The sequence below is a fragment of the Anguilla anguilla genome, chromosome 15 (assembly GCF_013347855.1).
Source record: "Anguilla anguilla isolate fAngAng1 chromosome 15, fAngAng1.pri, whole genome shotgun sequence".
NCBI lineage: Eukaryota > Metazoa > Chordata > Actinopteri > Anguilliformes > Anguillidae > Anguilla > Anguilla anguilla.
The window spans coordinates 28,837,157-28,859,966 of NC_049215.1; the positions used below are offsets into that span (position 1 = coordinate 28,837,157).

At 47.7% G+C, this 22,810-nt stretch overlaps 1 protein-coding gene across 15 annotated transcripts in view; it reads left to right on the top strand.

The window, feature by feature from the left end:
• Nucleotides 1-22,810, top strand: part of dmd (dystrophin) — a 202,044-nt gene that overhangs the window by 52,212 nt on the left and 127,022 nt on the right. For all 15 annotated transcript variants that reach the window (XM_035394701.1, XM_035394719.1, XM_035394700.1 and 12 more), the window contains exons 3-9: nucleotides 8,276-8,368; nucleotides 8,685-8,762; nucleotides 9,243-9,335; nucleotides 12,585-12,757; nucleotides 15,589-15,704; nucleotides 21,639-21,892; nucleotides 22,479-22,613. In XM_035394701.1, coding sequence (XP_035250592.1) covers nucleotides 8,276-8,368; nucleotides 8,685-8,762; nucleotides 9,243-9,335; nucleotides 12,585-12,757; nucleotides 15,589-15,704; nucleotides 21,639-21,892; nucleotides 22,479-22,613 — 942 coding nt within the window. The remainder of the gene's footprint in view (nucleotides 1-8,275; nucleotides 8,369-8,684; nucleotides 8,763-9,242; nucleotides 9,336-12,584; nucleotides 12,758-15,588; nucleotides 15,705-21,638; nucleotides 21,893-22,478; nucleotides 22,614-22,810) is intronic.

Consider the following 22,810-nt stretch of genomic DNA (forward strand, 5'->3'; position numbering starts at 1 on the left):
TCACATTGTTTTTTCGCTATAAAATAAGAAAGTAAATTTTACATGTACCGCAAATAAATGTGACCCTAACTGGCTACACGGTGGTACATGCTGTCACGTCACACATCCAAGTCATCACGGGTGTGTCCTGGTGATAAACTTTACAAACGTTCCGCCCAGGTGTACGTGCACATTCAGATGCAGCAGAATGCCACCTGTTATGATTTATTTATTTGTAAGCTTACTTTGCTAATTGTTTGTTGGCTTCCCTGGCTAGTCAGCTAGAATGAGTAATGCGTCACCCTGAGGGTACGTGTCTCGGTTATGCCCTTGACCTATTTCCATCCAATCACAGCACTTTTTGTTGAGTTTTTGACAGTTGCCTGTTCGGACAGCAGTAACACTGACAACTCTCAACCCTTTAATGGATAAGGGACAGGACGGTGGTCGTGTGAAGTAGAGACGCTGGTAGCGTCACAAGAATAGTTACTTACGGCAACGTTTAGTTTTCTGCGCATAAAAAGCCGATTGTCTCTGTGTCTCAGACCATAAGACCCGTTTCCTCACACAGGGAAGTGCACAGCCATCCTCCTCATTCAACTGAAGCAAATTAATTTCAATAGATCACGATCGACAGGATAAACCAAAATGGCGCTACAAAATTACAGTCATAAATAGGATATGAAATACAGTGTTTAACTGCGAGGGAGTACGGCTGTGTAGTGGCAATAATATTGTGGAGCGGAGTCAGGTGGAGCAGCCGTGCATTGTGGGGATTAAAGGGGAGCTGGCCCAAGCTGTGAACGGATTGGCTGGAGACCAGAGGTGGGCATCGAGGGCTGTAACCGTTTCTGGTTTCCGTGCCAACTCCTGGCCTTAATTACTTAATTAGCACTAAAATGTACGCTATCTGACATTTTAGCTGCATTTCTTGATTGAGTGCATGAGCCAGCAGCCAAAGACCGCTCCCGCGTCCCTACATGAAACGTTTTTGCTGTGATCTAATCTACGAGTGAACCAGCGTTGGTGTGTACAGCCAATTAGCTCGTTTAGCCTGGGTAATTGGTGGAAACAAAATTCTGCATACACACGCCGGCCCTCCAGGCACGGAATTGCCCACCCCTGCTGCACACCGATTTATTTCCCACCAGTGAAGACGCACAGGATGCGATCCAAGTGAGCGCCGTTCTCAGAGAGACCACGGAGGTGCCAAAATGCGTAGGGAAAAAAAAAACATCGGGTTTTTGTTGGAAAGTCGACAGAAAATAGTTGAGCGCGTGTCCACAGAGGTGCGGAGGTAGGGGAGGGGGGGGGGGGAGGGGAACAGGAGAGGGGATAGACTGCGAGTGGGTCTGGTGGGTGGGTGGGTGGAGGAAAGCCAAACACACCGTGGCAGAGTTCCAGAAGATCTCTCCCAGGCTGTTGTATTCCCCGGCTGTGGGAGGTAACAAGCTCAGCTGACAGTGGCCAATGGAGGGTGGCGGCTCTCTCTGCCTCCCCCCCCCCCCCCTTCCAACCCTGCCCCGGCTCCCGATGTCACAGATACGAAACCCGCTAATGCGCTACAGTTAAACTGCCATTATGCCAGACTGTAGTACATACAGCTAATAATAACCCAGGACTGCGTTAGCGACCAGTGCCGCTAACGACAGTCCCGTTTATATGGGTTCCAGAACTATTCCGGACCCCCTGTTGCCGTGGTGCAGAGTGCGCTCTGCGTGTCCTTCCAGGGTGTGCAATGTGACCTCACACTGGGCCGCTGCTTCTGGGGCTGCTAGTCCCTCCCCTGGCATGGCACGCATTGTCCCTGAGCCAACCGCTTCAGAAATGTGGGCGGTGGTCCGTTGGTTGAACTTTAAACTATATTCCTCCTACCTGCAGCTGTCCTTTCATACAGTCTGACTGTAAGCGTATCTATGCCCTAAATTCAATCAAACGCACTTTAAAACCAGTTTAAGGGCATGTGCAATTCAATCAAAGCCGAATTTGGTTTTTTCTGATTCGGTGAAACCTACCATAATGCCCATAAGGATTCACCTTATATAAGGACCGAACGACTATCAAACAGGAAAAGGTGTGGCCTGAAGGGAGGGGCATCAGCATGGAGGTGGGGCCTCTCTTAAAGGGACCCTGCACACATAATAAATTTGACTCAAAGACAACAGTATTTCTCTATTTACCAGACGGCAGTTTTCACTTTCCACAACCCAAGTCAGGGACATCCAGCCCAGCGACGGCATCTCCCATTCTGAAAAACGATCCATTGAGGCAAGTTCCAAAGTGGTGTTTTGTCCCCCACCCGTCCCAAGCAGGGGATGCCCCTGCAGCAGCCATCTTACTTTTTACAAGCGACTTGATGTTTTACCATCTTTACGGACATCCTAGCTGGTTCTCTTGCTACATCCCGGAGGCACTCCACAAAATTAAAGGACATATGAAACCTGCCTACAAAATAGGTTCTCTCTGGATACGCAACCCCGCGCTATGTAGCTATGGGCTGGATTTCTTTACTCACGGCAACACACGGTAACAGTTTATTTTTCCTTTACAATTCTTTCAGGTTAATGAAAGTGTTAACTCACCTTCGGTGTCCATAACTGTTGTGAGGAGATGGGTGCTGCTGCCATAGGAAATTAACACGGGGGCGATGAATGAAAACACGTCTTCACTGGCTGTCGTTTAACAGGTGTTTGGGCACACCAATAACCATTTATTTCTGATTGCACTGAATAGGCAATTTGTTTCGCTTTTGTGGAAGGATTTAGCAACAGTCGCCTTAATGGATAATCGACACCTGTAAGCATTTTGGCACTGCAATGGAATCTTTCGTGGCATTCAACAAACCCGTATTATTTTATTATATTGTATTATAACAGGGGACTAGAATGTTGTTTTGAGTTGTTTATCTCGTTGCTTCCTACGGTGTGATACAGTGTCATCTCTATGCTTGTTCTGTTGAGATGTAATTTAGCATACTACAAATCTGTGACACAAACAAACTCTTTTAGCATGACAAGGCAGGTACGTTTGGAACAAAATGACCAACCGGGCACAACCCGGGTGAAAACTCATTTCCATTGTCTAGACCCTCTTTCTTTGTGCTTTGTAACGGCCTACAGCATCTTTATCAGGATACGGAGCATAGATTGATCCAGGCAGGGAAATCTGATCTGATTAAATCGAATATGCCCTTGAACTGGCTAAGGGAGTTTGTTTTAATCTATCCCTTTGTCTCAGAGTATCCTTTTTCCACCAAGTCTGTCCTTCCTGGCCAACCAACCAGTTAACCTAATCCAGCTGGCCCAATATTGACCTTGCATTATTTTTTTTTTAATGATTTGGCCAACATACAGTAAAGCTTGAGCCTTCAGCTGTCCAAATGGCCAGCGCGAACGCTGCCAAAGCTACCAGCATCGGCCTAGCAACATTTTAGCGTGGGCTGCTCGTTGTCAGAAGAACATACGACTTACCGTCAGGCTATTCTAATGTACCGTTGCTAGGCTAATTTAGGCCGCTCCGTAATGTCACATGCTTGGTGATATTAGTTGCGTCCAACTGTGTGCCAGTGTAGGTAGTTGAGCGAGGGGGCAATTGGGTCCTGGCATAGCTTATAGCAGATGAAGAAATTACTGTGGGGAATTAATTAGGACCTGCAGAATGCCAGCATCAGCTATTGACTAATAAGATGTGTGTGGGGGGGTGGGAAGATGTAGTGCAGTATTATTGGGGTGACTAGTTTCTCCCATAGCCTGATAGTGATAGATGAATGAATCGGGATGCCTTTTATCCCAATAATTACACTGCCAGGTCATTTTCAGTACTTAAAATTACAAATGTGTTTCAGAACATTGAAAAGCTTTCTTTCAACCCTGCATCATCCTCATAGTGGCACTTTTCTCTGAGGGCAGAGACTTTGATCTTTTTGTCAATGCAGTTGGTGGGAGTGGGTTACATTTTTTTGTTGTTTTTTTTTAGTCGGTTAATTTAACACCGCTCACTAAATAAAAACCTGCTTGCATTATGGATGTCTCAACACAGTCTTGTTTTTGTATTTTTAAATAGGAATGCTAGTTTGGCACAAAGAAACAGTGGAATGTCGGGGAAGTGAGAATCTGTTAAAAGTGACTATTTACAAATCCAAGTTTTAACTGCCAACATCCTTGTTTAATGCTCGGCACTCTGAATGCAGAACACAACTGGCATCAACAGTTAAAACTCCTCATTTCTGTGGAGTTAAAAATCATTTTAATGCAAAAGAGATTTATTTGAGCTAATTTGTCGATTACTATTTGAGATATCAAGCCAAATTCACTGGCAGATCAACCAGTTATCAGCCTCTATCAAAATGTACAACTCACGAGTTTTCAACGTCTGAAAATAATAGGTTCAACTACCTTAACAAACAGCGAATGTTACAGACAAGTTAGTCACAAAAGAAATTAGTGCAAGAAGATACCAAAACCCTGTTTGTCTCCCATGGTAATCCCAAGAATGCCACAAGTCCAAAGTCAAAAACCAACAGACAGCCGAATATTCCAAAAAGACCAGGGATGAAATGTAAAATGCAAGATGAGCTGTAAAACCAAAAATGTAAGACCACCATAAGACCATAACCATAAACGCCAGGCCCAGATGCAAGACAAAGATGCCAACCAAAAGTAAAGACAGGCCTGCATTTTATGTAGCTGAAAGAGGGGGAGGGACACACACCCTTTTCTCTTGGCTTGTGCTTTCTTAATGAATGATCAGGGGAGGATACTGATTGGGTAATGTTGAGTTTAGGGGGGGGGGGGGGGTTAGAAAGGGACTGGCTTTATCTAAAAGCTGACAGATATACTTATTAAAATCACCTTGATGAGATCAGTGGCACAAGCCGGCTTTACCCCCTTTCATTCCCTGGTGAGCCTGGGCCAATTGTTGCCTTGTGGGCCTCTGATCAAAGCCAGCCAAGGTTGGCACAACTGGGACTCGAGCGCCCAGTCGCAGGGCTCACAGCGTGAGCCACCTGGAGGCCCCGCCACTCATATCACGCTGACCTCCGCTAGAAACTGGAGCTGCCTCCAGAAATACTCATTCAAAACCGGCAGGCCTCAACAACCATCGTCTACGTAAACATGGAGACTTTCAGTTGACGATTCCAGTTGAATGTCACCAATTGGCATTCAAACTTAAAACCAAAAAGGAAAGGGTGATCCTCATGGGAATCTGTGGCCACACATGAGTCTTGACCTCATAAACGGCTTTGTGTTCTGGTGTCTCCTCAGAGGTAGTTGAACTCTCCAGGAGAGAAGACGTCATGACACTCTATATTTGTATGCATAGATAAAGGTCTCAGTGTGGCTTTTAATTGCCTAAGGACAATCCCATTGTTGCCTGTGGAGGGCATAGAGAGAAACAGGCAGCATTCCTACGGTCAGGTCATGCATCGCAGGCCACTTGATTACAGTGTAATATTGTGTGGACTATGAACAAGCCTCCCATATCCAATTATATTCTCTCTCTCTCTCTCTCTCTCTCTCTCTCTCTCTCTCAAAGGCTGCAATCTAAAAACTAGATATCCGACAGGAAGTACAAAAATGAGTTGGGGAAAACACAACCGAAAGGCACGCTTTTTGTCTGTATAAAATTTGCAGATAATAGTTCAGTGTGTCCCTTGTTGGGGAGGCAGACGTCAGATGCCGTACTGGTGGGAAACACGTTTGTTTTCTGTAATTAATTCAGACAACAAATGCCCTTGCCTGTCGCTTCGATCACAACCAAACTAGTCTTTCAAAAATCAAGTTGGTGAGTTCATCACTATCTTGTGGTTTAGCAGTCGTACGTTTTTTGCTAACTGTCAAGTAAAACCAGCCCGGTGCTTTTATCCAGGTCCGGAAATAACAAGACTGGTGCAGTACTTTGCGGTCAAACTAAAGTGGTTGTAAAAATATACTTGCACCTCTCAATTTTAATATGTAAAATTGCAGCCTGAAAAGTGCGTTTTATTTTGTTAACCACCCTGGAAATTGTTTCCTTTCATAGAACACCTCTGTTTTAATGAAATCTCTGGAATGATTTGCTGGTTTGTGCAGCCCCACTGCTCTGCCAATACTTAACAACACAATCCATGATAATGAGGGCGTTGGCCTCCATGGGTGTCTCACATCCGCAATATCCAGCAGTATCCACTTCTGGACCAATCAGATCACGATTGCTGGTCATTTAAGTTCTTCTGATTGGTCGGGTTGTGATCTCAGCAACCTTAGCTTTGCTTGCTGACTCTTATCGGGTATTTTACAAGTACGTTGGTGCATATATATATATATATGTGTTATTTAAATTGTTTTTGAGCCTGGCTGAGGTCTATTTTGCTTTGTCTTTTTGTGTATTGTGTCCCAGGTGGGCTAGGTAATGGTGTCTGAGGTGTTTGTTGATTTGGCTAAGTCTTAATTGCACGTATTCTTGCTGTGCCGCTCTGGAGCTGACTGATGGTGCTGTTGTCGTGCTCTCTCTGTCGCTCGCACAACCAGGCTTCCGCTTCCCATTTTCACGATTCGCACTTTGTAGCCTCGTCCGTATTTGATCGATTTGTTTTAGACGAGATTTGGAAACCACCCGTTTCCCCCATGGGAATACTCCTCTGGCATTCTCGGCGTGCCTGTACAGTATGCGCACGCCATCGAGAACCTGAATGCTTGCTAATGTCTCCATAATGAGAATTTAATCACGACGACACAAATTGACCGTGATGAGAATGTGACCATGAGCATTCCGCTGGAAAGAAAAAAAAAGTATGCGGTTGAAAAGCACCCTGCTGTCGCTAGGCGACAGGAAATTCTGACATTCTGAGTTTTAGAAAGCGGGCGCTGTGTGAAGGTCATTCGGCACATAAACACTAAGGGCCTTTTTAGCACGTGCACAGCCTTTTAGCTTGAGGAGCAAAAAACCAACAACGTGACCAGTGATTGGCCGTGGTGTTTCTTTGGCACCAATCGTTTGTTGCGTTGCTAGTTTTGCGTGCGCTAACAAGCTTTTCACACGCGCTAACAGTATGAGCGAATCAGGCCCTGCGGGTAGAATGCGTACAGTGGCCCAGAGCTGAATGCAGGCTTGGAGCTCCCTGTTCCGGTGCCTTCCCATTTCCCGGGCGCGGATGTGAAGGAAGCACAGACCGGAATCTCGCGCTCATAAAAGATTCATTCCCAGCTTGACTGCTGCGGCCACACCTCTCTCCTCCCTTCTGCTCTGTCTAAAGGCCTGCTCTCCTCAGCCTTTTAAGTATGGAGAGCATCGCCCCTCTCTGACTGGCTGCGGAGGTAATTCGGAGTGAAGTTGGGTGGGCCGGGGGGGGGGGGGGGGGAAGAGTGGGTTTCCCCCCCGCTGTGTGTGAGGATGATGCAGGATGTGCAGTATTGCAGTTTTAGACACTCTGCCTTTGCCTGGGGGGTGGGGTGGGGTGGGGGGTGGGGGGGGGGGGGTTGATGTAAGGTACACATTTAGTGTAGGGATAATTTTGGGTGCAATGGGGTGTGTGACCTGCTCCAGGTGTGTGGGTTTAATAACGGGTGTAAAATCATGCAGGATTTGGCACGTCTTACAGTGGTTGGACCTGCAAAGCAGAGCCTTGCCACGTCTGTCTGTGCACAGCAGGGGTGGGCAATTCTGGTCCTGGAGGGCCACTGTGTGTGCAGGTTTTTGTTTCCACCAATTACCCTGGCTAAACGAGCTAATTGGCTGCAAGCACCAACACTGGTTTACTGGGAGATTGGATCACGGTAAAAACGTTTCGTATGGGGACACAAGAACAGTCTTTGGCTGTCATTCAGGGACTTGGAAAAAAAAATGCAGCTGAGAAGTCAGATGGTGTAAGTGTTGGGGCTAATGAAGACCAGAAGTTGGAATGAAAACCAGGAACGGATTATGGGCCTCGTTGCTCACCTTTGCTTTGCATTAGAGGTGTGCTGAGACAGTAATGTCTGCATCTCTCTCTCTCTTCCTGTTAAACCAACAAAAATATTAACCGCTGGGGGGGTGTGGGGGGGGGTGGTGGTAGTATCTATTTGTCATTACTGTAGTTTCAGTTTCTGTTTAATTTAATTGGTCTACTTTGAGATGTGGGGAAAAAATCCCTACACAGAGCCATATCTATGCATTTCTGAATACATTACATTACCGAGGTTTGGACACCTGCACTGGTATACAGGTGGCAGAACCGCCCTCTGTGTCTGTCTGAGGGTAATTTATGGACGTGGATCTGTGCTGTGTTCGACTCGTTCTGCCTGGGTGGCGGTGTCTGACCCGCTCTGTCTCCCTCCAGACCGGGAAGCCCCAGATTGATGACCTCTTCTCTGACCTGTGTGATGGGCGACGCCTCCTGGACCTCCTGGAGGGTCTGTCGGGAGAGGAGCTAGTGAGTGACATCACCCTGTCACATGACCTTGAGTCCAGGGCACTCTTTCTCTCTCTCTCTCTCTCTCTCTTTCTCTCCACATCTCTCCTTTTCTCTTTCTCTCTTTCCAGTTCTCTCTTTCTCTCTTCCTCTCTCTCTCTTTCTCTCTCTATCTATCTCTCCTTTCTCTCTCTCTCTTTCCAGTGCTCTCTTTCGCTCTTCTCTCTTTCGTCTCTCCCTTCCCCACCATCTCTCTTCAGTTAGTTACTCTTTGAAGTGTGTGTGCTAAATAATTTCACAGAAAATGTTCCTTTTGAACGCAGCTTTCTCTCTGCAGGCTAAAGAAAGGGGCTTTTCTCGCGTTCACGCTCTCAACAATGTGAACAGGGCCCTGCAGTTCCTTCAGAAGAACAATGTGAGTGTTGGAGCCACACTTTCAAACACTGCCCTCTACTACGTGTGTGTGTGTGTGTGTGTGTGTGTGTGTGTGTGTGTCTGCGTGTGTGTGTGTGTGTTTGTGTGTGTGTGTGTATATCTGTGCACATTATCACCCAAAACAAGAGTGGGTCCCATTATCACATAGCACAGAAAACATCTTACGATCACCCAACATAAGAGCATGTCTTATTACCCATTACAAGCATATTTTACTATCTCCTGACAGAAGAGCACCTCGTATCAGCTAGAACAAAAGCACATCTTGTCATCACACACATAAACACAAGAGGATATCAAGGAGATTTCAGAATAAAAGGCATCTATCTGTGTGTATCCATGACTTAATTTTCTTTGTGGGAAGACAATATCACCCATAATGCTTTGCACCAAAAACTCATAATTCTTGATTTAGAAAATGTTGTCTGATTTCCTCTTTCTTTCTCCCTTGCGTTTATAGGTTGAACTGGTGAATATTGGTGGGGTGGACATCGTTGATGGAAATCACAAACTCACTTTAGGCCTCATCTGGAGCATCATCCTGCACTGGCAGGTGAGTGACCACACCCACCTCTATTTACTGTGTGTGCGCGCGCGCACGTGTGTGTGTGAGAGAGAGACAGAGAGAGAGAGAGAGCACACCCATCTGCCATCTGTATTTACTATAATGCCTGTGTGTGTGTGTGTGTGTGACAGAGAGAGATCACACCGATCTGTATTTACTATAATGCCTGTGTGTGTGTGTGTGTGTGACAGAGAGAGATCACACTGATCTGTATTTACTATATTTGTCTGTGTGTGTGTGTGTGTGTGTGCGAGCGAGAGAGAGACAGAGAGCGAGCACACCCATCTGTATTTACTATAATGCCTGTGGTGTACAGGTGTGTGTGTGTTCATGCGTGCACGTCTGAGCGAGACGGAGATTGCACACCCACAGGTAAGCACTCACGCAGGTGTGTTACGGTTGACTGAGTGTGGGAGAAGTGTGTGAGTTAGAAAGGAAACATCGCAGACGTGTAATCAACAAAGAGAGAAACTGAAAATACCTAAAGAACTGCATCACACTTCAAGCATCATCCCATGTGCCCCATTCACTTTCAAATATGAATGCATCTACTCGATGGGAACGTTCTTGTCATTGAACCCTTCATCTAACTCACTTGAACTCACTTTAAAGTTGGGTTTGAAGTCCCCACACAAGTTAGGCTCCCATTCCTGTTCAAGGTCGTAGCGAATAACGTTTTTTAACACACTCCAGAGCCACTTCATTTTTTTTTTTTTTGGAAAGGAAAAGTTGGCACCCAGTGCGGGGCTGAGCATAACCAATTCCCACACCCAATTTGGAACGGCCAATCGTGTGCGACCACAGTGGCGTACGATTCGGGAGAGTGTAGCTGTCCACGGTCATCCTCCAAATAACATGGCGTTCCCAGCTGCTTCTTTTCGGACCGCAGACTACAGCTGAGCGCTCACAGAGCGGAGTCAGAGGAAGACCTTTTACACGCGGCTTTAGCGTGCGGTCCACGGGCGTCCGATCGACCAGCAGGGGTCACTAGAGAGTGATGAACCCTCCCATGCCCTGCTTGACGCAGCTGCTAATTGCACATCTCGCCCTATGGAGCTGCATTGGTCGGCACTGACACGATTCGGATTCCCGTTCATTTAAGTGGAATTCATATATTCACGAGATATTGCCACCAAATTCATTTTTCGCACACACTTTTCTCACAGCGTACATCCATCCCTCTCACATTTACCCTGTGCTCCCAGATGTTTACATATTGGTTTCCTTAGCCTTCTGTACCTGGCAATGCACAATGTCCTCTGGTGGGGTTGCCAGATTTTTTTTTTTTTTTTTTAACTGGGCAACATGCACAGCTGGGAGCTTAATCACCAATGAACTGGGGAGCTGTCGAAACGGATCACAGACCAGGGGGTGGTTGAGACGTGAATTCATTAAAAACCAACAGTGTTTTTTTTTTTGATAAATTACTCATGCAGGACATTATATTGTCCAGGCGGGGCTGCAAAACCCCCGGACCTGCATACAAATAATTTTAAAAACCTGGACATTCCAGTCAAAAACAAAAAAAAAACTAGGGCATCTGGCAACCCCAGTCCTCCAGTTTTTTTTTTTTTTGCATAAAGTTGGTCAGCATTCCCTCGTTCGCTTTGCATTTGGAGAGGCTCCGCGGCCGGCCTTGGCCCCGGATGCGCGAGTAACTCACAGCCTCCCGCTGGAAGGCCTGGTGTTTGCCGGCAGCCGCCAGTAATTGGCTGTAATTTTCAGATTAGGGGGAGAGGGCGCGCGCGCGCGGATGATTTATTCACTGTGATTGGTCAGATGTGGGAAGGTTATGTTAGTTGGGATTTATTGACTGTTATTTAGGGTGTAGAATGAATGGTGGTATTTTAATGGCTGTAAACTGGGAGGGTTGCAGGCAATAAAACACTGGCTGCTATGTGGGACAGAATGACACCTTCAGGCTGGTGTCTCCAGCAGATGAGGCTCAGAGAATATCGTTTAGGACAGGGAATTTGGGGCTCTTCCTGATGGATGGTGAAGGTAAGGATGTGTTTAATACAGAAGACATTGCACTTCCTATGAGCAATGTCAGTCAAACTGTTCTGATGCATCCCTTTTCCCCAGAGCTAGTCTGCAGGTCTGCTCCAGATCTGTCACACACTGACACGCAGCCTGGAAGGTGTGTGTGTGTGTGTGTGTGTGTGTGTGTGCATCTGAGAACGAGTGTGTATGTTGGTATGTGTGAGAGAAAGACAGAGAGAGTGAGCGCCTGTGAGTGTGTGTGTGTGAGAAAGAGAGAGCGAGTGTGTTTGTGTGTGCATGTGAGAATGTGTGTGTGAGGGTGAGAGAAAGTGTGCGTGTGTGAATTTGCACGTGTGTGAGTCCATGTGTGCACGTGAGAATTTGTGTCCGTGCATGCACGCATGTGTGGGTGCGTGCGTGTGTGACTGTGTGTGTGTGTGTATGTGTGTGTGGGGTGCATCTGTGTGTGAGCGTGCGTGTGTGTGTGTGTGTGTGTGTGTGAGACCATGTGTACATGTGTGTGTGCACGTGTGAACACATGAGGTGAAAAATATAAGGTGTAGAACCTGTAGGTTCAGGCACCAATCCCAGTTTATTTTTGCTTGCATTTCTAAATATTCAATTGCTTAGAATGAAATGTACAGCTCCATAAATGGTAATATGATTATGGCCTTTAATTTCCCTTGAACATGTGACCTGGGAGACATTTCACCTGTGTTTCCATCTTTATCCTCAGCTCGAGGCCCTCAAGGCCTCACTTCAGGTGGTGTAACTGCACTTATTGGTGTTTAGTCAGACAAATGCAACCATTTGTACACTTAATTAAAGGCCAGTTGAAGAGCTCTTTGGTGCAAGGGTGCAGGTGTCTGAATCAGGGGTCTCCAGTCCCTGCTGAGAAAGACTGGTCCTGGGTGCAGGTGTTTGTTCTTGCACTGCACTAAAACACTTCATTTGAGACCATGATTAGTTTGATCGTTTAATCTGGTCTTGTAGTGCTGACTCGAGCAAAAGCCTTACACCCACATCGGCCGTTGTTGCGTAAGAGTGGACAACCCCGAAGCAGTAGAGATGATTAATGTATCGCTGGTACCACGGTGTGCTGATTGCTTTAACAAGTGACTTGAGAAAGCCGATGTATTTTGGTCCATTAAATAAAAGACGTTGGTAAAAACCCCATGGCCCTAACAGGATGTGAGGTAATAAATATGCTAATGAGTCTCTCTCTCTCGCTTTCTCTCTCTCTCTCTCTCGCAGGTGAAAGATGTGATGAAAGATTTAATGGAGGGGCTACAGCAGACCAGCAGTGAGAAGATTCTGCTGAGCTGGGTGCGGCAGTCCACTCGAGACTACAAGCAAGTCAACGTGGTCAACTTCTCCAGCAGCTGGTCTGATGGGCTGGCCTTCAATGCCCTCATCCATAGCCACAGGTCAGAGGTCAAGGGTCAGGGGGTCCCTAGTCTCCGATATTGCCCCCTTGCACTGACACCTTTTACGTTACATTATTGGCATTTAGCAGAGGTTTACAAAACTTTTGCACTTTTTACATAGTACCATTTATACAGCTGGGTATATACTTAAGCTAAGTACCTTGCAATGGCAGTGTCACACATGGACACACTTGGGAATAAAACCTGCAACCTTTAGGTTATAAGACCAGTTCCCTTTCTATTACCCCAATGCACAAGTCCTCTCTTTGCTATAGATACGCAGCTGTGTGCTGTTATATGTGGGCCCGCTCCTCTCTCTGGGCTCCACAATATCCAATTTCACACCTCTCTCGCTGTAGCAGTGTGCTGCTCTGGCTCTGCTGCTTTCTGTAGTACTCCGTAGTACGCAAGATGCCAAATCTTTTGACAGCCACGACGACTCACGGAGGATAGAATTTATTTCTGTGGACAGCGAGGGCGGATAAGTCTTTTACTAATAGGGCCGCATGGCGAGATTAGGACCGGGCCCTGTGACCCAAGTCCTGGAGAGCTGTTGGGTCCGCTGGTTTTTCGTAGTCCCGTTAAAATCAGAAGCGGCCAGTTAATACCCAAGCGACCGTGTGAGGTCAGTTAGCGGTTTTATTTGGTCCATTAAGTGCTGAGTAACAGCAAAAAACCAGCAGACCCTGCAGATCCCCAGGAACCAAGGTTGCAGACCAGTGGTTTAGAGCATGTTTTATTGGTCGGTCAGATCAATATGTAGGGTGGACTGTCCACTCTCCTTTAAAAAAAAAAAAAAAAAAAGGCTTCTGTTTCCCAGCAGCCCTTCATTACAAGAGCTAGCATTTCATACTCATGTAGGGCACGTCTGAAAGATCACATGCATTTGAGATGAAAAGATGTGGGGGGGGGGGAAAGCCGAGTCAAGCTACGTGAACAATGGAAGCATGGTTCTGCATTGCTGTGGGGCAGAGCTTTAGTCCACGGGAGAAATATGGCTAGAAGTGGGTTCTGACTTGGCTTCATTTTGATATTAATAATTTGGCTTGGCGGGCTGATTTTCCTGAGTGCGTATTTAGAGATGCGTTGAGTGTGTGGGCTCTTTTTTGATGCTGAAAACCTTTTTTGTTGAGATGAATAATTCTCAAAGGGAAGTGACAGCCAGCACCAGCCAACCCTCTGACTCATTTAAGACGAGAGAGCCGCGAGGAACAATGATTTGAATGGAATGGGCCTCCGTCGCACGGCGTCCCGGCTCCCGTCAGGCCCGGGGAAGAGACGATGAAAGCTCTCGCCTGAAGTCATGCTGGAGGATCGTGCCGTTCGCCGTTGGTTTTGAGGTGCTGGAGGTGGCCTTTTGAGGTGCTGGTGGTGGTTTTTTGAGGTGCTGGTGGTGGTTTTTGCGAGGTTCTGGAGGTGGCTTTGAGGTGCTGGAGGTGGTGTTGAGGTGCTGGAGGTGGCTTTGAGGTGCTGGTGGTGGTTTTGAGGTGCTGGAGGTGGTTTTGAGGTACTGGAGGTGGCTTTGAGGTGCTGGAGGTGGTTTGGAGGTGGTTTTGAGGTGCTGGAGGTGGCTTTGAGGTGCTGGTGGTGGTGTTGAGGTGCTGGAGGTGGTTTGGAGGTGGTTTTGAGGTGCTGGGGATGGTTTTTTGAGGTGCTGGAGGTGGCTTTGAGGTTCTGGAGGTGCTGGAGGTGGTTTTGAGGTGCTGGAGGTGGTCTTGAGGTACTGGAGGTGGCTTTGAGGTGCTGGTGGTGGTGTTGAGGTGCTGGAGGTGGTTTTGAGGCCAAGGAGGTGTAACAGACCCACCTTGAACGCTCGGAGCCTCCTCAAAATCCCCAGCACCCTTTGCCTTGAGTCGCTGCAATTAAAGCTTGTGGCAATGGGACCCAATCCGCCTCGAAGAGGACTTTCTCTTCTTCTGTCTGGCTGCTTCCAACACTCGCTGTCAGTCTTTTTTATCAGACCGGGCTTCCCTCGGTACTTCCTGTGGACATATGGCAATTTGTTTGTGCCGTGGACTCTTCCCAAATCTCGTTCGACTGGATTTGGGTTTGTAAGTCGGGGGGGAGCCTGGAGAATCTGTTTTTCTATTAGTTGTGCAAATCGCCCTGGCTGCTGAAAAGTATTTTTCAATCGCCGTGATTCTGCCTTAAACTTCCAGTGGCGCGTCGTTATTTCGCTCGGTGTAATTTCTGGGCACCGAATCCGAAATGCTCCTTATATTCAGTGCAGTCAGCCCCAGCCTGGAGCCCATTACTCAAGTAATTTCTGCAGTCATAGTCGGTACGCGTTTAGACGTCGCAGAGCCGCGCTTCTCCGTTTTGCGCTCTATTGGTATTGCCACCTTTTTCACAATCCATTTCTTTTTTCCGTTTTCGACAGGGCCTCCTTTCTCCTTCCTTTCTCTCTCTCTCGTAGGATTTTTGCTGCCGTTCCTTCGAGTGGCTGAGCCCAAAATGTCAGAGACGCAAAAAAAGAAGCAGATTTTGCGTTCTGTTCTTTTTTTTTTTTTTTCCCCCACTTTTTTCATCCCTGGAAGAAAAGCCTTTTTTTTAATATTTTTTTTTTTCTGGATGTGGACAGAGGATGTTTAGATAACGGCGCTGCAGCAGCATGTGACCCCTGAGATTACAGCGTGTTTCATTGGCCTTTTTCGGCACGATGGATGTCCCCTTTGTTCCTCCCGGCCGGGGAGTTTTTGAAGCGGAGCTGTGCAGTTCGATTACAGTTATAGACCCGAGCTGCTTTCGACTTGAAGGAGCGCTGCAGGATTAGAGTATGTTCCGGGGGTAGCATTGTGACATTAATCTCCCCCTTTTTGCCTCGTTCGCAGGCCGGAGCTGTTCGAGTGGAAGAGCGTGGAGAAGCAGGCGGACATCGAGAGGCTGGACCATGCCTTCCGCATCGCCAAGCAACAGCTGGGCATCGACCAACTCCTGGATCCTGAGGGTGAGTGAGTGGGGTGGGGTGGTGGGGTGGGGGGTAGGGAAGGGGGGGCGGGGTGGAAATGACCTACTCCATTCCTAATTAATGACTTAATTGGCAGAATGGTGGTCGGCGCCACTTGTGTAGGTAGAGTTTTAGTGCTCTCTCTCTCTCGCTGAGGGCTAATTATCCCGCTGGCCCCGGTCTCGGCGTCGCCGCGGCTTCCTGTGCTCGGCCCGCGGGCTCCAGCCTGGCTGCCACGCCGGAGAGCCGGCCGTCAAAAGAGCACGTGCCGTTTCAGCGCGGAGACACAAAGAGAGCGCTGCCAAATTGGCCAGAGCTCATAATGCAATTAATATTTCCTTCACATTCAAAAAGTCAGGCTTGGAAAAGTGGGTGGGTGGGGGGGGGCACCGGGTGACTTGTTCAGCTAATGGAGTTTAATGTGCAGTAATGGGTTCCGTGGTCTGCGAGCGGATCCTCGCCATTTGCTGCTGTGTCTGGTGGCTGTGTACCAGACGCCGAGCGCATTCAGCCACGCGCCAAACGCTAGTGAAGCCCTTTGTATGGTGTGGTCGAGTGTGTGGTCTGTATATGTGGAGTGTGGTTGAGTGTGTGGTCCGTATATAAGGAGTGTGGTTGAGGGTGTGGTCTGTATATGTGGAGTGTGGTTGAGTGTGTGGTCCGTATATAAGGAGTGTGGTTGAGTGTGTGGTCCGTATATGTGGAGTGTGGTTGAGTGTGTGTGGTCCGTGTGTGTGGAGTGTGGTTGGGTGTGTGGTCCGTGTATGTGGAGTGTGGTTGAGTGTGTGGTCCGTGTATGTGGAGTGTGGTTGAGGGTGTGGTCCGTGTATGTGGAGTGTGGTTGAGTGTGTGGTCCGTGTATGTGGAGTGTGGTCGAGTGTGTGTGGTCCGTATATGTGGAGTGTGGTCGAGTGTGTGGTCCGTATATGTGGAGTGTGGTCGAGTGTGTGGTCCGTATATGTGGAGTGTGGTTGAGTGTGTGTGGTTCTTGTGTGTGGAGGGTGGTTAAGTGTGTGGTTCTTGCATGTGGAGGGTGGTTAAGTGTGTGGTTCTTGTATGTGGAGTGTGGTTGAGTGTGTGTTCCTTACAGTTGTAAAGTGCGGTTGTGAAGTGCAGCCGTTGCACCATGGCTAGTAAACAGGGTGAAGTTTTAATCCCCGGGCCTGTGTGTATATACAGCTTGATTCCCGTTCGCTGGCAGTTCCATGCATCTCTCTCAGTTGTCCTGCAGCGTGCCATTCACCTGCTTTTCCCCTCATTAATAACGGTGCCGTTGCCGTGCCAACGGGCCCATCCATCAGGACCCTCGTTATGTTGACCCGGCCCGGGAACCGCTCTGTGAAATATCTCCGTGTCACGGGCCGGGGTTAGGGGCCGGACCTTCCTCTGCTCCGGAGCCGGGGCCCTGTTCCCTCAAATTTATCACTGCGCTCTCCCCTCCGCCGTCCGGACACTAAAACCAAATGCCGTTATGGGTTTGCGTTGGACGGTCCGCGCGGCGCGGCGATGCCCATTTTGATTTAAGGAATGCTGATTTTAGACGGCGGGGCAGTGAAACTCAATCTGCGCGTACCTGTCTCTGTGTCTCGGGGGAAAAAACATGCCTCACTTTTTAATGACGGCCGGGGCTATCGCTAGGAGAATTCTCGCTAAGACGGGTGCGGCTGAGGTACTGCCCGGGCATCAGCAGTGTGCAGTGCAGGCGTTGAGATGGTGGCTGAGGTTTCCATTTTAATGCCAAGATTTTTCCCAAAATTTTTTTTTAAGTAAGCATCTATAGTCATCCAAAAAAAATTCACATATCGAAAAAGAGTGGTAGAGACCACGGCAGCTTTAGAGAGTGCGGCATCTGAACCTTTACGTGGGCGAATTTAAGCTGGGAGTTGTGTAAATAACAGAAAATGCCAGCGTTTTCTGACATAAATGTTCGTTTGTCTAGAGGTCTGATACTCTCGGGTTGTTTACACAGTTTCCAGTGCAAGCTACGCACACTTTCCCGGCTTCTGTCTGAAGGTGCAGATGGAGAGAGTTTTGTTGGATGATCGGATACAGATCCGGCACGTGCGTTAATTTTGGAGGTAGTGGAGGGCTGTGTTAGGTAAATAGGTGTGCACAATTTCTTGGGCCAATTTGAATATCCTATATCTGTCTGACCATATAGGCCAATGCCAATACCTCTCTGCATGATGTTACGGCACAACCACCAACTGCAGCCAAGTTTCCACTTTCATGGAGGACGTAGATGAGGTGAACTTATGAAGGAAAAGTGTAACTAATATGTTTTGGTCAAACAAAAATAAATACTTCAACTTGCTTACTTTACCCTTGAGAAGAAAAGATTGAGTCTAGATAGATACTGAGTCTCGGTTCAGCTTTGTTTTGGGAATCTGGCTGGTGAAAATGATTCATTGAAAGTAAATAACCAGTGACTACGATTAGTCTACTTTTTGAGCGTGGCATTTTCATTTAATTTACGGAATCAGTGTTGCGTGAATGCCTCGTCTCCCTGGCGCATTTCTGTTGCATCATGGGATCAGCCGAAATCTCCGTTTTACTGGCTGACGCCAATAAGTTTGTTTTTAGCTATTCTCAGCCGATGCGGCCGAGATATTATTGTTGTTGCGCCCCTGTAAGTAATGGTGCGTTGAAAACGGAACGGACACATTTTTGAAAAGCAAAGTGTGACTACTCTGAAAGCACGTATTGGAAAGCCAGGGGAAATAAATATGCACTCCAGATTTTCTTAGTGCGCGGTGCCAAGTACCATACACAAGCGCTAATACTTTTTATTTTTTATTTTTATGGGTAGACTTTTTCCAACACAACTTTGAATTGTAATTCCTGCGCACAGCGTAGCACCATAGAGCATGTCCAATTTGGAATATCAAATTAATATTTGCAGCTGCTTTCATGTGTCAATTCCTCTACGCCAATTTTGGAGAGTGAAGACATCGGTGGTTCTCTGCCAAGGCACGTGATGTCATCACCAGCCTACTGCCTTTCACACGGTGGACTAAAGCCAAGCTCACACAGAGCTGTGCCCAAGGAAGCAGTCTGATATGCGTCTTCGGCATGCAGTCCGCAGGTACCCATCTGACCTGTGGGGGTCGCCAGAGAGCAATGACAGAGACTTCTAACCTCCTGAAGGACTATCCCTGTGGCCTGGGAGTCACCACCGCCAATTACGCATCGCTCTATGCTGCTCCCGGCTGTGGTCGGCATTGCCAAAGTCAGGATTCGATCTGAGGCCTTGGGGCTCATTCGTGCAGCAGTGTGGCGCCTTAACCGAATGAGCCGCCCAGTAGCCCGCAACAATGTTTTAAATATATTGGCTCTAAAGATGCAGCAGAGTACATCAAAGCAAAGATTCTTCCTTTTTGCAGTTCGTACTTCAGCACCTGTATGCAAGATTAAAACATGTCTTAACACATCAATGCATCTCGAGTATGGATCTTTCATTTTTTGCCTTTGTGGCTTTTTTTTTTAAAGTATGAAATCAAACTCTTATTCAACCACCTATTAAATTTAATATCGCATGACGTTAATATTTTTCTGTTTTGGTTGCTTCTGTCTACAATTTCTGATCACCGCTGGTAGCTTTCTTGCGAGCTCATTAGCTTTCCATAGTCTTACCCCTGGCAGACTTTTAATCAGACCCCCGCAATCTCAGTGTTTTTTTAATACTAGGCATGTTATACCCTTGATAAAAGAATTTTAAAAACTCCTCGAGCTTTTCTTATCATTACGGTTGTATTTAGAACACAGATCGCATCCAGTAATGAGGTGTAATGAGGTGTCTACGCATTTCCCCTGTGAACCGGCTGGCCTGCGCTATTCTTCCTGTCTTCCGACTCCGGCAACAAGAGAGAACTGTCTGTGCGTGACATTTCAGGCAGGGGGGGGGAAAAAAAACAGGAACTTAACGATTTCTGGCAAGCTAAATTGAGTCTTGTCTTTACTGTAGCCTGAAAGTCCAGGGCTGACAAAACTCCGTAATTAATGGTTTTGCTTCCGCGCGGGCCTACCTACGTGAGTCATTGTGACTGTCTGAATTTTTTTTGTGTACGGTATTGCGGTCTTGCCTGTGTTATAGGCCATTGGCCATTTCGGAAGTGCATATTGTATCCTGTTACCATGCCTTTTCACTCTCGCTCCCCTAGCACTTTTCTTAATGGCATATTTACTGACTTTTTTTTTTTTTTTTTTTTTTTAACGATATCCGAACTAACCACCCTGTGAGGTTTAGTGGTACATAATGCAGGTCTGAATATATAAAACATTTGTATTGGCACCAGGGGGATTTCTGAATGGTGAAGCCCTGGCCTCCTCCTACGTTTTATACTGAAAGCCAGTGGCAGATGCGCTTCCACTACCACCAGTGTTGCCAGATTTGAAAACGGTCAACATGCCCAAAGCCATTTTTCCCCCGCACAATAACATTAAAAAGTAGCCACAATTGTGAGGGAATCCACCCAATTTTCCTTGCCTTTGTCACCCTAGGCTTGCTTCTAGTGAGGGTTCATGCTTGGATTTCTCTAAAGCTGCTTTGTGGTATTGGTCTTTGTGGAAGAAGAAAAAAGCACTATACAAATAAAATTTCATTAAAATTGAATTGAACTTACTAATATACATTGATTTTTGGACAAAAATAGGAGGAATTCAAAGGAGGAATAAGGCTTATTTATTTTTTAAAGTTATTTATTTTATTTTACTTTTTTATTCATTAAGAACCACGCCTGTGTGACTTCTACGACTTACTGCTGTGCTCCGAAAGAAAAGCAGGACAATAGAACCACGTCTCTGCTCGGGTTCATGCTCTCACCAAATGGGGTGTCTCCAGCAGAACCTGAAGAAGACCATTGCAGTGTTACCCTGAGATGTGAGGATGGAGTGAAACAGGTTTTTTTGGGGGGGTGCGGGGGGGGGGAGATACAGATACAGCCCGATTCTTTTTTTTCTCATTTCGGCGAGCCGCTCTCCGTGTGCGGCCTAGCTGCGGCGTAGCGCCGGATGGGTGGGTTTAGCGGGGAAAGGCCCGGCTGAGCTGTAGCCGTGGAGACGAGGCACGGCTAAGCTTCTCCTCACGAGGCCCGTCTTAAGGAAGCTTCCGGTGCCGGCTGTATATTTAAGGTTTAACAATGGCACTTGACAGGTAATCTTTAGCGGAGCCTCGGAGGAGAGGGACAGGTCTAATTTAACACCTACGGCGCGGCGGCGGCCATGGTGGGAATTGGCGGGAAACGCCGTCAATGGAGACGTCAATGCTGCGGCAGCGTGGAGGCGGCTCTGCAGCGGCACAGGCAGCCGTAGTGTGTGTGTGTGAGGGGGAAATGGAGTTATTGTGTGTGCGCGTGTGGTGAGGTGTGTGCGTGTGTGTGTGTGTGCACATGCACGCAAGTGTGTGTGGTGTGTGTGTGTGTGCACATGCACGCACGTGTGGGGTGTGTGTGTGTGGGGTGTGTGTGTGCACATGCACGCAAGTGTGTGTGGGGTGTGTGTGTGTGCACATCTGTGTGTGTATGTGGAAATATTGGGGATAGTGGGTGAAAAAACTAGTGTGACTGAGTGGGTGGGTGTATGTGTGTATGTATGTGTGTGTGTGTGTGTGTGTGATTGAGAGAGAGAGAGAGAGAGAGAAATGTACAGCAAGAGAGCAAGACACAGCAGTGTTGATTGCATCTCATCATGACTAATGATGAATAAAATGCTTCCTGTCTCTCAGGAATGGATCTAGATGAGCCTGAATGGGGCAATAAGTAGAGGCAAAAATAGCACGGGGAGTAATGTGACTGTTTCCTCTCTGTCTGTCTGTCTTTCTGTCCCTCTGTGCCTCCCACCTATCTGTCTTTCTGTCCCTCTGTGCCTCCCACCTATCTGTCTGTCTGTTCCTCCGTGCCTCCCATCTGTCTGTCTGTCTGTCTGTCTGTCCACCAGACGTGGCCACGTCGCACCCTGACAAGAAGTCCATCATCATGTACGTCACCTCGCTGTTCCAAGTGCTGCCTCAGGGTGTCAGTATGGAGGCCATCCAGGAGGTGGAGACGCTCCCTGACGCTCGAGCCGCCGCGCAGGAGGCGGAGCCTGGCGCCGTGACCGAGTCGGCGCGGGAGGCGGAGATCGTGCGCGTGACCGGGACCACGCGGGAGGAGCACGTGCAGATCCAGAAACAGCAGCGCTACTCCCAGCAGGTCTGTCCCTGAACACGCCTCCTCCAACATACCTGCCCCCCCCCAAGCCCGTCAGGCGCTCCGGTCCGCCTCAGCTGACCCGCATACTTTCGGGAGTCTTGATTCCGTGCCCGAGCTCACCGCCGTCCTCCATGCCGTCTCAGTGTTGTCTCACTGCTGGCTCGCTCCCAGCTCACTCCAGTCTCAGCTGTAGGCTGATGGCGGTTGGTTTTTGCTAGACTGTGGGTTGATTGGATGTCATGGTGTTGGTGGACTGTAAGCTTGGCCTTGTTGCTAGGCAGGAATCCAAATGACGACTCAGTCCTGCTAGACTGCGGGCCGATTGGTTGCTGTGGTGTTTGTTTAGACTGTAACCTCGACATCGTGATATAGCCTTAAACTCCACCATTCGCCCCAAATCGCTAACGTGAAAGGATGCATTTGGTGAGAAACGGAGACTCCGTATGAGAGGGGGACTCCTGTTTTAAGTTGTGCTTCTCTTCTTTTTTCTCCCACTGATCTCGCCTGTCTCACTCTTTGTTTTTTTTGTTCTCCCTCCCTCCCTCCCTCCCTCTCTGTCTCTCTGTTTTATCTCCAAATCTCTCAGATTACAGTGAGCGTGGCTCAGGGGAGGGTTCGAACCCCCTCCCCTTCTCTTAAACCTCGCTACAAAAGCTACACCTACACGCAAGCTGCTTACGTCAAGTCACCGGATCAGAAGAGAAGGCGCTTTACGTCACAGGTCTGTCTCTTCCCATCTCCTAACTCACCTGTTTGTCATCATGTGAACCCTTGACAATGATGCCTTTAATGTAGCACCTTTAATACATCTATAAACCGTACATGAGATTCGAAGCACCCCTCCCCCAACTCCCTCATAAAAACGGCAAGTTGAACTAAATATAAAATTCGGTCTTAAAGATGATTAAAAATAGAAAT